Source organism: Microplitis demolitor, chromosome 10 (genome assembly GCF_026212275.2).
Source record: "Microplitis demolitor isolate Queensland-Clemson2020A chromosome 10, iyMicDemo2.1a, whole genome shotgun sequence".
NCBI classification, from domain to species: domain Eukaryota; kingdom Metazoa; phylum Arthropoda; class Insecta; order Hymenoptera; family Braconidae; genus Microplitis; species Microplitis demolitor.
Window position 1 is genome coordinate 1,780,536 of NC_068554.1, and position 17,721 is coordinate 1,798,256.

The window sequence follows — 17,721 nt, forward strand, 5'->3', positions numbered from 1 at the left end:
TGTTTAACAATGTCACAAATTTTGAGAATTTTAATATCCCTCCTTAAATTCAAATGCTGGTAATCAGGAAAAATGTAGTGTGTTACTTAAAACGAAGACTTCAGGCTGCGGGTGATATCCAACTTCACCCTGGTCTGAAATCGTTTCTTTTCATCCCACATTACACAATATACCATTTAATTATAGTAATTAAAAATTTCCTGAAAAGAAGTTTAAATTAATAATGAAAATATAAAATAATTAGACCTTGTGTATAATGAATTTTTATTGTAGTAAAATTAGAATAATAACAATCACATATTGTGTAATTTATCAACGAGATATAACACACATGTTATAAAAATAATAATAATAGTCATTATAATATCAAATATGTATATATATAAATGTTATTATTATATATATAATAATATAAATAATTTAAACGCATTGTATACATATTAATTAACTCATTAATTATTGTCAATGAAAAATCAATTGAAAAATTCATCACAATGCTAAATATTGTTACTTAAAATTATGTAACATTTAAAAAGTATACATATAAGTATATATATATATATATATATATATATATATATATATATATATATATATATATAAATTGTCGAGTGGCATTAATTTTACTTTCTTCCTATCTTAGATTTTTATTTACTTTATAATTGCTATTAATTATTATTAACTTTTATTCCATTTAATTAACGTTTTTATTTCATTTATTTTTAACATATATATTTAATATTTACTTATATTTATATCTACTAAATATAGTCTCTAAAAAAATTTTCAGTATCAATGAAATAAAATCACTTTTTATATCGAATTTTAATTACTATTAGTAACTTATTAATAATTATTATTATTTATTACAAAAAATATTTTCAAATTAATAATTAATTGAAAATTATAATTATTATTATTTTAACTTTTACATCCAATCTTATACTTGAATTTTATTTTTTTACAAATCATTTTTCTTTTTCTTTGATAATTCGTAACATAACATTATAATATTTGTATGTTATATTTATATAATTAATATTTAATTGCTAAGAGAAAATAAATTTCTCTTAAATTATTTAAAAAAAAAAAGATTTTTATTCACTTATTCTCATTTTAGTTTTTTTTAGGCACCAATGGTATTTATAACGGACCCTGTTTTCTTTGGTACAAATGACCGATTTTTAAAAAAAAATTATTTATCATATTTTAAATATTCAAAATATTTAGTTTTTACTTTATCGTTATTATTTATTGATAACGATAAATAATTTATAAATGTGAAATATAATTTAACTGTAATTTAGTTTGTCACTTTATAATATATTATAAAAAAAATAATATTCCAGTCAAAACAACAACATATTTGTTATTTATATATTTATATTTTAGTGACTGATTTATAAATCTTTTGCCAATTATCGATGATATCGATTATGGCGGTACGTATTCACTGTTTTACTTTATTTTATTATTTATTTATTACTTAATAAATTAAATGATATATTTAATTTAATTGTTACGTTCGTTTATCACGATAGCACGAAAAAACTTTCATTTTTTAAATTTAAATATTTGAATTTATATTTTTGGACGAAAAAACTTCAGTCTTCTTCCTTTTTTTCTGGTTTCAAATCCACCATTGCGTGTAATTCTTCTGGACTATATCTGTAATTATAATAAATTCATTAATAAATTATTCAAATAAAATATATCATAGTATATTGTGTGACAAAGGATGAAAAGAACAATTTCAAACCACGGTAAAGTTGACTACTACACTACTTTTCATGTGCCCGCCACTTTGTTAAAATATTAAAACGAACGGTCATAATAGTATCATAATTTTATTAATTAATTCCAAAAAAATGAAAGCATTTAAAGTCCAAAAATTTAAACTTCCAGGTCTAGTGAAAATTAATTAATAATGAATAATAAAATAAAATTTACCCTAAGAGACTTTGTAGATCACATACGAAACGATAAACGTATCGTTTACCAGCAGTTTTATGTATAATATTTTTGTCATAATAATAACGAAGCCCACGACTCAATTTTTCGTAATTCATTTTGGGTTTATTCTTGCGAATTCCCCAACGACGAGCAACTTCATCTGGATCTGTCAGTTTGAATTCCCAACCATCTCCAGTCCATGATATGAAACCTTGGCACGATTTATCAGTTAGTAGTTCTAATAAAAATTGCCATAGTTGTATTGGACCTGATCCAGTAAAACATGGCCCTCCACCTGTAGATTTCAAATAATTATAAGTCAATAAATTCTTTTTTTTTTTTTACTTGTTTAGATACAAGATTGTTCTGAAATTTGTAATTACCAGTGTATCCGGCTAGCATTGCACTTTGTAACAATGGTTTTTGATCAGAATTACTTCCAATATTAGCTGGATGATGAGGATTTGAAGAATCACGTGGACCAATACCGGTAAGGAACGCTGGGTGATGAGATAAATGTTCTCCGAGTGGACCGACAGTCCATTGGTCATTACCGACTGTACTTCCAGCACTGGAATTGGCATTCCCACTGCCGGGTACGGTTTGAAAAGGTGTGGTATCATATTGGCCATAGTTTTCGTTGTATCCTTCATGATACCGTCCTAAAAAAAATTAATAAATTTGCCGATAAGTAAAAATTTTTACAAGTGAATGAAAAAACAAATAATTGCTTATACGCAGACTGAAGGGACAATAATTTAAAATAAAAAAAATAATGAACATACCTCGTGGATAGTTTTTAAATGGTGGCGGTTGATATTTAGGCTCTAATTGTATTCCACTAGCACCATAAAATTCCGAGGAATTATCAAGATTATAAGTGTGAGGATTTCCATGCTCTGTCGGTAAATTATGATATTCCGATGGGTCATCGTAACCAGAATAATGTGCAGGTGTCATGTAACTATCTGTTGGTGCTGGGTTGCTTACCCGCAGATCATTTTCGTTACTACCAAGTTCACTAGCACCACTTTGCAGGTGTTCTGGTATATGATGATTCCCATAATTGGCTGAAAATAAATATTTAAAATTATACTAATTAATTAAAATATAAATTAAAATTTATTATTGTCATTAAGAAAATATTTACCTTCTGATTTAAGTTGGTTTAAATTTCTTAAATGAATATACGCATTGCTTGCATTGTTATTGTTATTATTATTGTTATTGTTGTTATTATTATGATTGCCACTGGGTGTCGTTGGATGAGAATTTGAAGTTTGAGTGGTATGATTGTGAGGCGGTGATGAATTTTCATCTCTTTGATTTTCTTCTTGGCATACTGGACTACGTAAATGACTGTAACCGCCTGAAAAACATTCATTTATTTACTTATAAGTAATTTATCACAACATGAAAATTTATATTTTTTATTTCTCAAAATAAATTATCTATTTTAGATTTGACTCCATAGATTTCTCGAATTACGGAGAAAGTATTATTGCTTGAAATGCGGTCATAGTAAACCTAGACCATGTTCGCCACCTGACGGAATTTTCAATAAACACATGGTAAAATTTACAATGTAATGGTTACCATAATCATTATAAATTTTTACCATAGCCATAGTAATTTTTCATGAGTTTCAATTTCTGCAGGTGGCTAACATGATCACGGTTTACTATGACACCATAGAATTTCAAATAAAAATAATTTTTCCATGTATGGTGTCATAGTAAACCCTGATTGTGGTTCCATCTGATGGAATTTTAAATAAATGCATGTAAAAAATACCATGATGATAATAAATAAAATTTACAATGTTATGGTTATCATAATTTCTGATAGAATCATTGTAAATTTTTACCATGGCCGTAGGAATTTTTAAATGAATTTATTTAAATTTCTGCAGGTGGCTAACAGGGTCAGGGTTTACTATGACACCATAGGATTTCAAACGAAAATTTCTCCATGCGGGGTAATTGAAAAAAAAAACATTAAAAATATAATAAGTATAAAATAATGCAACAATCGTTTAATTTTATAAAGAACCCTAACCCTTGTATTAAAAATAAAAATTATTATCGCTCATTACAAATATAATATAATAAATTTTATTAAACTATAGGGTCTGTGGTCCCTACTTGTAACTATTAAAATAAATTAATATTTATTAAATAATAATAGCACCCATTAATAAATACAATAATCAAATAATAGAAAATGAAAACATTTTTTTCTAACAATCAAAATGAGTAATTGTAATTCTTGACAAAAAAAATAATTCGAGTTTGGGTAAAAGTGAACAAAAGCATTAAAAGTAAACTTAAATTCAATTATAACATCTAAAACCCTATTGAAGTTTATTTTTTGTCTGGCTTTTGTTAACATACACCAACTTGGGGCTTAAACTGAGATTATGTTTTCGACTTGGACCAAAGTAGCCAAGACCTTTCAATTCTGTCTTTTTGTGTTTCGAATTCTTGGCATATTTTTTTTATGCGATATTTTTAAAACTTATTTTGGACATCTGGTGTTACTTGTAGTTTTCGCTAGTCGGAAAATATAATTTTCTCGTTCTTGGTCATAGACATTCCGAGTAAAATGAAGACATAACGTTATGAGATACAACTAATACATGTGTTATTTATCAAACCCTATCTGTGACCTTCCGTAAAATATTCAACTTAAAATGCCCATAAATTCCAGGGTTTTTAAATTTAAACATATGGTGAGATAAAGAAAACAATTCTTCGAAGATCGCAACTTTTAAAAATTTTAGTACTGAAAATTTCCAAATTTATTATTCCACATTGTCAAAGTATTTATGTATTTTTTAAGAAAAAACGAACACGTAAATAAAATAAATTACTGAGACCGCTATTATAAATTGTAATACAAGTTAGTAACAATGGTTTTATATTGTAATTATTATAATTTTATATTTAAAACAATATATTAATATGAAAATTAAAACCCATGTTTTAGTATTCACAAATTTGTATGTTGATTCGAATGATAAAAATCGACATCTCATGAATTATGCATTTGTGAACACAAAAACCATGACCGCAAGATTTTTTTTTATTTTATATAAAATTAATGACCCATGGGTTTATAAATATTCTGACCAACAAAATATAATATTAATAGTCCATAAATTTTCATGGGTATTTTGAGATTCATGATAAATTCGTCTTTGCTGTGCGTAGAAAAAAAAAGTTCTTAAGCCTGGAAAATATTTTAGAACCAGACCAAAATTTTCTTGACCCAAGAGAACTTTTCTTGGAGGAAATTTTTACTTTACCTGAAAAAATTTAGATTTAAAAAAAAAATTTTTTGAATCATTTTTTTTTCTGTTTACAAATATATAAATATATATGACAATCTTATTTTATCAGAAAATAATTTCCCATCTTAAAATTTCCCAATGGAAATTTTCTACCATTTGGTTTATTTTCACACATGTGTTTTTTTTATCTATTTTGATAACATGACATTTTTTCCAAGATAATAAACTGAGTAATCATTAAAAATACACATTGTGTATATAAATAAATTTTTTTTTTTTCATGTAATGAGTTCGATAGTAATTTAAAATGAATCCGGATTGTTATCTTTTTAAATGCAAGCAAAAAGATGTCACCGTCATTACAGACTCATTGTTTGTATAATTTAAAGCAAGTTGCAACCGCGCAGCAGTAACCAAGGGGCGTGATGAAAAACCGCGAGATAGCTCGCGAACTGACGTGGGCGGTAACGTATTCACCGATTGGTTGTTATAAACTCCGCCTATTCTTCCTTTATTTTTTTTTTTCATTATAAATATTTTAAGATAATGGATTGAAGGTCAAGTGAATTAATTAATTATTAAGACTAAAAAGACAATCAGATTCTATCAGCGAACGCAGTGGCAGTAATAGCACATGTACACTTGGACTTGGATACAACCTTGATACTTTAGGGAATTAGTTGACATGTATGAGAGTTTAAGTTAAATAATATGAATAGATATTTAATATATATACATATATGGAGAGGGAGAGAGAGGGAGAGACAGAATATGAACCTTGAAAACAGTTGGTAGGTACAAGTACCCTTACCTACACCTGCATGGCTACCGTAGCTAAAACTCGCACCCTATTTCATGGACAGTGAGCGTGGGAGTCCAGCAAGTAATCGGCCCTCACGCCGCCGCGTTTACATTTTCAGCCCAATCATAATTATTATTATTACCGCAACTAAGATCCAACCAATTTAGATTTTTTGTATTTTATATTTGATGGTAACAGGTTCGGGTGAGTTTTAATGAAAGCAATTTAGCCGACGATAGAATTGTGAAATAAATTATTTAAATTAAAATATATATTTTTGTTGGATTATATAAATGGGCTGTTGTTGGGCCTTAATAAACTAGTGAACTTTATGTAGCGGTCTTATATCAGCTGGAGAACAGGTGCCGAAGGCGAGTAGGCACGCGCCAAACCGAAACGGACGCGACACAGCTGCTCTCGCTAAGACACAGACGGTCTTATGGTACTTGAGACTCTGACATTAACAAAATATATGAAAAAAAAAAGAAAACCTTTGCATTTTAGTTTATACTTTTGTACAACAGGAGTAACTTAAATAATTTCTTGTTTAAAATACAGTTTTATTTTTTTTTTCTGTTAAGAAAACAAATCCGGATTTCAAAAATTTAAATTTGCCGCCTTCCCAGATTTTTTTAATTTTAAAAGTAGATTACCAAATTTCAAAAATTCAAATTTGCCGCCTTCTTGGATTTTTTAAATTTCAAAAATAATTCAGCAAATTTAAAAAATTTGAAATTGCCGCTTTCCCGAATTTTAAAAATTTCAAAAATAAATCTTGAAATTTCAAAAATTTGAATTTGCCGCTTTCCCGAATTTAAAAAATTTCAAAAATTAATCTTCAAATTTCAAAAATTTAAATTTGCCGCCTTGCCAGAATTTGAAAATTTTAATTATTTAAATAATTTTGCATCAGAATCGATATGAAACTTAAAATTTGAATCCGTTGATAATTTTAAGTTAGCTGACGGATTGCAATAAGCGTAATCTATACCTGGAGTGTGTGTAGTAGCATCCAAGCAAATTGGTCCCATAACTCGGGTAATATGTTGATGGTGATGATGATTTTGGTGATGGGTAACAATATCTGGCTCTTGATAAGACGGATAATCTGCGTAAAACGGCTCCTGAGCCGTCACTAAGGTATCTAACATTTGCAAAACCATTTCTGGAGCGGATGCTGTATCGTTAACGGGATACGGATCAATTAGCGTCTCGTTTGCCGGCGTCTGTCCCGACCGGGACCCCGACGTTTCGAGGCTCACAACTCCCGCCGTGACGTTGAAAAATCCTCAAATTTTTATTTCTTTTTCGCACAATACAATATCAATACCAGCCAATCAAATTACACAACTTTTTAAATCTGCTAATTATTACTTCATAAAAAAAATTAATCAGCACTTCATTTGCGCAGTGCAATAAATCACTGGTAAGTTGAACCACTCAAAAAAACACCAACTATTTTATCCAAGATCAAGATCGTACATAAAAATACACACATGGAATCACTGGATTTTTATCATATATATGTACAATAAAAAAAAAAGTTAAATTAAATTAAACTAAAAAAACTATTAAGTACATACGTAGTATCACTACTAGTACGGAGTAAAAAACCTGAAGACTGTCTACTTGACGTGAGTGCGCGTGTCACTGCGATAGTGCTACGATCTGTTTCCGCTCTCAAGCCTGGGGCTTCCCTTCTTCCTTCCCTTGTCCCCCACCCAACAATTTTCAGTAGTATGATGACGAATAATGGACGATGGTGGTGGATTTTTGGGTGATGGTAGTAAATTGTACAATACATGTGTTGCCCAAGTTGTATTCAATTGTACTTGTGGATGTATGTTGCTCAAAATTAACGATAGTGGGAGGGATGGACAACAGCAATGTGGGGGAACTTGAGAAATTAATGGATGGGGGTGAACCGTGACAAACGCTCTCTCAATGCTTTCAACCACCTGCTTCCTATATTTTGAATGCTCACTCTATTAAACCAAAATTAAGATATCTTGTGCAAGAATATCTTAAATCATATATATCATGTTTATGAGATAAAATTTAAATTAACTGTTAAAAATTGGGAGTGACTTTGAATCGGAGTTCTGGAGTTTTGTTTAAATTACTCCGCTTATGGAATAAATCAGGAGTTTATTTTTCGGAGTGATCTGGATTTCATTTAAATTCTCTGGTTTGAAATTCTAATCAAATAAATTTCCTTTGGAATTTTACACCGAAGGAAATTAATAAATAAATTGACATCCGCTCCGTATTTACTCCGAAGTTACTCTGCTAACTTTTTAATGAGGAGGTTTTTTTGAATAAAATTTAAAAATAATTATGACGAACTCTTTAATTACGTCGGAATTTTTATAAACAGACCAAAGTATTTTAAAATTTTTTCAGGATGAAGTTTAAAAAACTGGAAAATTAGTGGCCAAGTTGATTATAGTAATCAATGGTTTGAGAAAAATTAAAAAGATTTATTTATGGTAGTAATAAAAAAAGGTTTTTTTCTCGGTTATGGGATTGGAATTGTTATAGGACAGAAGTGATGATAAGGAGGGGCAGAGGCTCAAGAGGAGAGACCGGATGTCAGGGAGAAGTTCTCGACAGGGGAGTACTTGTACGGTGGCTCGCACGTGATACAGAGACCGGAAGTCCTCACCCCCCTCCCTTTTTAGGCCTCGTGCCTCTTTCAGGCCCAGACGCCCCAGAGCTGGGACTTGGACACATACAATGAGATAAAAAAAGGAGGGAGATATTCTTTAAATTATTATTTTTAGGTCTTCTTATTCAACGTTTTTCCACCCCATAGCTACTTGAATCATCTTTCTCTGTAGATTTTTTTTTTTTACTTGAATATCATCTTTTGGGTATTGCGATTATTTGGGGCATTATATTCTCGACAGTTTTGTACCTGTTGGATTTTTCATCAATGAATTACACACAACATACAGGAAAATCTTCTTAAATAAATATATATCTTTTTTTTATCCATTTCTTTATCCAATAGGATCATTGCAGGTGGATAAAAAAATTTCCCATAGATAAAAAAAATTTATAAAAATTACAATAAATTTTTTTTTTAATTTCAAGAAGTTTTCAAATTTTCTCTGAGTTTTTCTCCTGAAAAACTCGACGCACTACTCTATAGTCCAGATTCTTATCTAGTGCAAGGACATCTTCTACACGAGTGCGAAATAAAAAAAATCCAAACCCCGCCAAATATGAAAATTCAAAATTAATTATTTTTTCTCAACAAAATTGTAAAAAAAAAATTACTGTCAATAAAAAATTTATTTTTTACTGAGTGAAGTACGTGATTTTTTGACATATATTTAAAAACTGAAAAAATATATAATTTAAAAAAAAATATATAAAAATAGGATTTATTTTCATAGATTTTCAAGGCGCAGGTTGTATTCATTCATTCATACATCGAGCCATTCATTCAACACCGTCGATAGTCTACCATTCTGAAAAACCTCTTTGCCTCTTAAATCCCTCTCTCAATATAAAATATATATATACATAAGTACATATACATATGGTCTATGCTATAATAGAAGTAAAACTATATACTTGTACTGTACGCAGAGGCTCTCTCCACGCGATAACTACAAAGCAACATCTCATTGCTAAACCCGACACGCAATAGCGCTCTCGACAAATATCGTAAGACGTCTTGATGCCAGTAAATATATATATATATATACATATATATATGAGTATATATATAATACACACGATTCTTCCACCGCACGATTCAACTTTTGAGCTCGTATTACAACCGGAAGTTGGTCCCAGTCTTATGGGACCACCCTTATATATTTTTAGTTCGGAATAGAGACAGAAAAAAAATAAGAAAGAGAGGGGGCTTTAAGATACAGCTTTATAATGTCCTCAAGTGCTCCTCCCTTAAAAAATATCTATGCCCTCACTCCTTGAAATTTCCCCCTTGCTAACGTAAATTTCTTTAACTCATTGTTGCTCACTTCTTGGTTGCTTAAAGTAGGAGGAGATATTAATACACATAAATGTCCATATATATATATATATAAATATACCAAGATGATGAATTCAACTAGAGCTACTGGGGACTTTCTCCAACAGCTTTTTTGAGGGAGGATGTTGAGCAGATGCACTGTTAAAACTTGTTTAATAATACTTTTTCTTTATTATTTACTGTAAGAAAATAATACTTATGAAGATGAATAAAATAATATTCAAAATTTATTTCGTTCGGCAGCACTGCTGAAGCCGAACTGTCAATTTACTTTGTTTTATTTTATGTCTACTTTTTTTTAATCCCACGGTGGATTTTGTGGTAAAAAATATTATTGTAGCTGGTGGTTATTAATATCAAGTATAGTAACGCCGATAAATAATAATATCAAAAATTAAAATACTATTAAAATTCATTTATCATACGCCAAATAATTCTGGACGGGTTAACAATTGCTTCAAACACGATACCATAAACGATCCTGTGGCGTCACTATCCATTTATGGGTCTCAGTCTCAAGTTTTAAATGTCTACGTGCTTATACATTTATGGTAGTCCAGTAAATATATATTTATTGAACTTTGTTATTTTATACCCTAATTTCTTTTAAATAATTTCTTGTACTGTAAAAAATTTTTGAAGTGAACACGGAGCGAAATTCACTACCGGGGGAGTTTATTTTAATATTAAACTCTAAATCGGAGTCAATGGGGATTGAAATAAAATCCAGACTCCGAAATCACTTCGCTAAAAAAATAAATTCCTTATTTACTCTGTCTGCGAAGTGATTTTTTTCTAAAACTTTAGCCGAGTGACGGAAGAAATTCGGATTTATTTAAAATCAGTCGATTTTCTGATTACTTGGACGATTGTTGCATTTTGATATATTAGCATAACATATATATTTAAAATTTATAAATACTTACTATCATTGTGATAAGGCCTTGGAATTTGTGGGGGATTTATTGGTGATTGAATCGACGACTGCGGTGGACCGCTCCGTGATATTGATGACGTCGAGGTAATTGAACTTGCTGGAGTTGCTGGACTCTTAAGTTCCGGTGGGTTTGTTGTTGTTGTAACTGCTGTTGTTACCGAATTATTGGCTCCTTGATAACCCAGAAATTCGCCGAGGTCAGGAACACATACGCTTTCATATAAATTTGCTGGCATGTTTTCTAATGACGCTTTGTCTACTTCATCTTCTGTAAAAAAAACGAAAAAAGTTTTAAAATCCACGCGCGTCATTTGCAGAAATTTTTTTAAAAAGCCACTTGAAATTGTCTTCTTTTTATTAATTAATAATTTATCTTTCAAATGATACAAATTTTGTTCAAATTAACGTCAGCTTCGCAATTGAGTTGTGCAAAAAAAAAAAAAATAATAGTTTTATAATTCGATAATTTTCTTAAGTAATAATTAGCAAGTTGTATTTTAATTCTGAATTTCAGTACAGTACGGGAAGTAGACAATTAAATAAAAACTTTTTAATTATTTGTATGAATTATAAATAAGTTTAATTTTAATTACATATCTGTAGATGTCACGTAACTTTTTAAATTTAAAATTGGCTTGAAAAAAAAAATTTTTTTGCAACCCTGTCTACTCTGAACCAATAGTGTTATTGTTTTAATTACACTTGTAGTCATAAAGTATTAAATTAATAATAGACGAAGGAAAGCGAAACGACAAAAAGTTTCACTAACAATTCATCAAGGCTATCGTTAGACTTTTTTTCTGCAATTTATATATCTATACTCATCTATCTAATTTTTATTTTCGCATTATTTCTTAATATCCGTTCCCTTTGAAGAAATCAACGGCAATTGCCATCCAACAACAACAACACGCGATTTTTCACCTTTATTATTTTAATTTCTTCATTTACTTTTTATTTATTCAATGGAACTTGATAATTATTGTTTATTTTAAATAAATTATATTACTTGTAAATGATAATAATAGTGACGGCGCGATTACGCGGATTTTCATTAATGAAATATGATATATTTTGTTCTAATCTCGGCTCATGATATCCATGACAGGAAGTTCGAGACATTTCCTTATTCTTATAAATTATTTTTTCGAGTTTTGCGATAATCGCAAGAAGTAAATTAATGAAATAAAATATTTAAGATGTATAGATGAGGGGGGAGGAGATTCGTTGCAAGAAAAAAAAGTAAAATAATATGGGCTGGTTCTTTCATTGCAATCTGTTGGATTGATCGTTTCCGGCTCACGGTATCCAGGTGCTATCTCTTGACCTGATCGAGATTTATTATATTGCGTCGTATATATTTCGACTTTTATTATTTATCTAATATTTATATATTTTTACATCTCATTAATGACGTCATTAATTAAAATATTTTTCATGAAAAAAAGAATTTAAAAATAGACGTCATTTTATCTGAATGTTCATCGATAAATTGTATTGGAAAATATATTAAATGATACGCAGAAAAAAAATTTCGACTAAGGAAATATTCTTGATCAAAGAAGTTTTTTGAAAACGTCAATTTTTTCGGAAAGTTTCTTGACTTAAGATTGGAAAATTTTAAAAAAGAGAAACTGGGTTCGCTCCGATTTTTAAAAATCGAGTTTTCATCAAGATCCTGAAATTTTTAGACAGTTAACAATCTTCTGATTTTTTTTCAACTAATACATTAGAAAAAAAAGAAAAACTAAAAATATGCACATGTAGAAAATTGAAAAAACTATAAGTGTATTTTTTTGGAATACTTCGGTTTCATGTTTTGATCAAATTTCGAAATTTTGAAGTTTTAGGAAGCTATTTTTAACATTTTCAGGTGAAAATCGATGCAAAATTCGTAAAGTGCTCGACCGATTTGTTTCAGTTGATCAAATCTAAGTTTCAACAAACTCTTTTAGTTGATTCTTGAAAATATCCTCAGAGAAAAATGAATTTTTTCAGCAAAATGTATATTTTTTCAGTGCAACCGTTTTTTGATCAAGAGCTCAAAAGTTTACAGTAGTGTTTTTAAATTCTCTCAACTCGAAAACATTGAAAAGTTTTGAAGCTGACCCAGAGTCAATTGTTTTTCAGATTTTCTGTGTATATTAAATATTTATTACTGTATTAACAACGAACCTTTTTGAAGAAGTTCCAAATGTTCCCAAAGAATATCACCCATGAATGCTGGAGCACGTGCAATAAATGATTCTTTACCCATTGCACATATTTGTTTACCAGTCATATTTTGCCAAGGTTGCATTGCTACACCTTCTAGTGAAAATTCTCTAATTGCCCAATGGAGCCAATTAGCTACTGCTGTTTCTGACCATTGTCTCGGATCTTAATTAAACAAAGAAAAATAAATATTATTGTTATTAAATAATAAACCATCGTACATTTTTATATCTAGGCCTCATTCAAAAAAACAAATCATTTTTTTTCCATTCATTAAATAAAATAAATAGCATTTATTTTTATCAATTGAGTAATTGACTCACTGGCTATTTTTATTGATGATAAAATATTTGTTTACTCAACATGACTTTATTATATTTTTAAGTGAAAAGTACGGTGTATGCGTCGTAAAAATTTCATGACAACAAAGATTAAAAAGTAATTTTATTTTTTTTTTTTTTTTTTTTTTTTTTTTACCTGATACTTGGAAGAGAATAAAAGCAACAATGAAATAATCTAAAATCAGTTAGCGCGAAATTCAATTGAATAAAATTTAAAAACCGCAATAGTTGCGTACATGATATTATGATATGAAAAAGTATGAACAAAAGAATCATCAGCGTTGCTGGTGGATGAATGAAAAAGCGCGATGAGTTCGTAGAAATGGAACGCAACCATACAACAAAGTAATAATGCGACGTTTTAATTTGAATGTGTGTGTCTATGTAGCCAACATATGACATACGCATACATTTATAAATTAATATAAATATATGTGTGTATACGTGGGTGTGTAGAGTATAAAAACAAAAATAATAAAAAAAGGTAAAAAATGAATATTCCTCTAAAGGCGTTGGTTAAATGATTGATCAAAGGAACCCGACATGTTTGAGGATTGCTTGGATGTTTGACCAAGTGATTTCTTGACAGTATTGTTAACAGACAGTTTTATGCTCTCCAGTTTTCTCGCTTAAGATAAATTCCGATACAAAGAAATATCATTAAAGCTAAGAGAGATAAGAATTCACCAGGCGTGTTTGCGAATCATCTAGACAGGTGTCTGCAGTGTCTGTTAACAAAACTTGTGTTGGTACTTTTTTAAAATATCTATATCAATATGCCTAAGAATTATTTTTAAAATTTTTATCTGAGATTTTATTATTGAGCTGTAGGGAGATAATTTTTGTTTGAAGGAATTATGACAGAGTTGAAAAGTAGGGAATAATTGGTTGAAAAAAAATGGAAATTGTGATTTTCATGTGACGGAATGCAAGTGCAGAGAAATTTAACAGCGTGGGTAGAGATTTAGGAAACAAGTCCACCTGTTGCTGGTGCCAGAGAGCGACAGACTAACGCAATATGCTGGGAATCATGAATGCTGATGACTCTGATGGGGAGCCGATGCCACACATCCGGTATGCGCATTGAGAACCACGCGGGTGTGACGTTACTTCCGGTCTACATGCCCTCGACAGCTCGGACTCTCCTGTGCTACCATCAACAGATCACCTCGTCTGACCTCCGTGAACTAGCAAGCGAACGTTCCACTTGGTCTACCTCTTCTTTTTATAACAAAACCCATCTCTTTTTTTTCTCTGCTCTCTTTTTCCCTCCATCATAGGCCTTCGATGTATGTTTGTATGTACGGACTTTTGTTCTATCGAGAGCCGTATTTTCGCTGCCGTGGCTTCGTTCATCGCGACAGCCATTCGTAAATATCAATTGTCATCCACTAACTCGAGTGCGTATTGAAGATTTTTTATGAACCACCACAAAATACCATTTCATTATTTGAAAGACTGAAAGGCTAAAAGGGTTGTATTTTTAAATTTTTCGGATTATGTTCTGTTATTTGAGACAGAAACTCAAGACTTTTCAAGAATGGGTTTTCAATTCTTACTCGAAATTATCGCTTTTACTTTTATCATCTAAAAATTACTACACTGCGCAGGAAGAATCTATGAAATTTTACGTTAAAAAAAAACCTAATTTCGAGTAATTTTAAGGTTTAAAAAAGTGATTGTAGGAGACTGTATTAAAGTATCAGGGTTTGAAATTGTCATCATAAAATTTATAAAAAATTTCGCCTTTAGATTATTGAAAATAAAAATTTAAAAAAATTGATGCTAATTTTAGATTAATAATAAAATATGACATAACAAAAAGTGCAATATACTATTTTGAATAAATTATTTTATAAATCTCGATTGAACAAACCAAAGAAATAGTCAGAATGATGTTAATCTATTTCTTTGTTTCCCCCTGACCTATTTTTCATGCTCATTGGTGCATTGTGGCAAACAGTCTAAAAGAAAGGTGGAAACTCGAATGTGTGTTAATACTCATGTATATTACACACATAAAAATAAATATATATATATGGGTAGATGGATAAAAATATATATATGTTAACATGAAAACAGTTGGCGAATGTTTCGTGGAGATTTCGATTCTCTCAGAGAGGGAATGGACTGATCATCGTGGCGTAACGAGCAGTCCGATTCACTCTTTTATGAAGGGACATGTTATTTCGCAAACCTACCAACAAACTTAAACACGCACTCTTTCATCGAGCCATTACTCCTTCAACGGATGTATTTTACCTTTACCTCGATTTTATTTTGTTTTTATAACTTTTCATTCGTACCAGTGTAATTTTAATTCAAATTCAAATTTTTTAAATATTATTAATTAATACTACACAGAAAAAATAAATTTTTGGCGCGAGAAAATTTTTCAAAGATGAAATAAAAAATTTCTTGAGTCAAGTAAAAATTTTTTGCGCCGAAAAATTCGTTTTTTTTTTTTGTGTATATTGATTAAATTCAATACCTTTGGTTATATTTAGACGAAGTTGTTCTTTCTCCCAGGATGCAAATGAGGCCTTTAAAGCCTCGGTCATTTTTTTGTTTGTACCAGGTGTTAAAGGTGGTACTTGCGCCGGAATATCTGCAATAAACAATACATGTTATTATTAAACTATACAAAACGAAAAAAACATAAATTACTAAGTAATTTAAAACAATGATTCAAAATTTTAAACTGAAAAGTTATCATAAATAATTTAAAAACTTTATATTTGACAGGTTTGTAAAGTTTTGGAATAGCTCCAAGTATTACATAAATAAATTTGCAAGGTTTCCAATACTTGCAATTAATTCTAATAATTTTACTATTACTTCTTGCATGCGGGTTAAAAATAAAAATAGATTTTATCGATTATTTGTTTTAAACTGAAAATTATTTTATGGTAAAAAATTCCTCACTTGACCCTGTGATCAGTTTCAAAAATTTTTATTTTACTTTTTTAATTCTTTATTGTTTTTAAATTAGTGGTTTATTTTTTTAAAATTTGCATTTGTATAAAACCGACGTAATCTGCATGATCTAAATGTGGCTTTCGATTATTCAGTCGAGGGACATCAGATATATTTTACTATTCGGAAGGGTGATCTGGCAATCAGTGTTAGCATTTTTTTTTCTATTTTTATATATAAGATTATCATGAATATAAAGTTACTGATATTTATTATTTTGTTTTTATAATTAAATTTATATAAAATCTGAAAAACAATTGTCCTTAATGTGGGTCGACCCCGAAACTTCCCGCTGTTTTCGAGCTCAGAACTCCGACGGACGTTTATCTGAAAACGGTCAGATAAATTTCCTAGGACCTCAAAATGTCGAGATCTGATGAAAATTCGATTTTTGAAATTCGGACCGAAAGATGTAACTTGCCCTTTTTTTTAAATTTCAAATTTACGCGGGAAGTTCAAAAAATAAAATACTCAAGGATATCATTAGCCTGTTGTCAATTTTATGTCCATCTAATTAAAAATTTTTCCTTTGTAATAGAAAGTAATCAGTTGAACAATGAGTCCACCTGTGGCTTTAAAAAAAAATAAAGGGATATGGTGAAGTTATCTATTATTAAGATCAATGTAAAAAAAAAAAAAACAAGAAAAAAAGAGAGCGAACAAAGAGAAAGAGACGTTGGACAGGCATCGGTGGTTCCTACTTTGAAACAATTGGAATATTTATCGACGACCCCTTTACATTTATTTTTTATATACATGGATATACATACTGTCTTTGTATTTTTTAACCCTCTTGATTGTTTTTAAATACACACGTGGTCCCGTATGTGTTTACGTCGCGCTCGGTTTCCTCACGAGCAAATGTGGAAAAATTATACATGTATCGTGGGAATGAAAAGTAATAGTTGGTAATTTTAATTTTAAAACAACCTCGTTAATTTTTAATTATTTAAAAAATATTTAATAAAAAGACCAGATTTTTGAAGGTATTCAAAATTATCATACATTAGACTAATTATTAATTTACAAAAAATTATAATGTTATGGCATATTTCTAAGACATGTCATTTGAAATGTGATTCAAAAATGAATAATATTATGATTTAATCAAAAAGGAATTCAAAAAGTATTCAAAAGCGCGCCAAAATTCAAATTTTTGAAAATAGATTTTATACTTTTATGATCATGACCGAGTTGATA

The 17,721-nt window shown here is 29.6% G+C and overlaps 1 protein-coding gene across 5 annotated transcripts in view; it reads right to left on the reverse strand.

Annotated features, from left to right (window-relative positions):
- Positions 1 to 795: 795 nt before the first annotated feature.
- Positions 796 to 17,721, reverse strand: part of LOC103571785 (ETS-like protein pointed) — a 53,193-nt gene continuing 36,267 nt past the window's right edge. For 3 of the 5 annotated variants that reach the window (XM_053742501.1, XM_053742500.1, XM_053742503.1), the window contains 8 exons: positions 16,037 to 16,153; positions 13,166 to 13,369; positions 10,980 to 11,258; positions 3,104 to 3,322; positions 2,739 to 3,023; positions 2,337 to 2,615; positions 1,951 to 2,248; positions 796 to 1,668 (listed from right to left, as the gene is read on the reverse strand). In XM_053742501.1, coding sequence (XP_053598476.1) covers positions 1,605 to 1,668; positions 1,951 to 2,248; positions 2,337 to 2,615; positions 2,739 to 3,023; positions 3,104 to 3,322; positions 10,980 to 11,258; positions 13,166 to 13,369; positions 16,037 to 16,153 — 1,745 coding nt within the window. In that variant the 3' untranslated portion in view covers positions 796 to 1,604. The remainder of the gene's footprint in view (positions 1,669 to 1,950; positions 2,249 to 2,336; positions 2,616 to 2,738; positions 3,024 to 3,103; positions 3,323 to 10,979; positions 11,259 to 13,165; positions 13,370 to 16,036; positions 16,154 to 17,721) is intronic. The other 2 variants (XM_053742499.1, XM_053742502.1) reach the window with 2 other exon arrangements.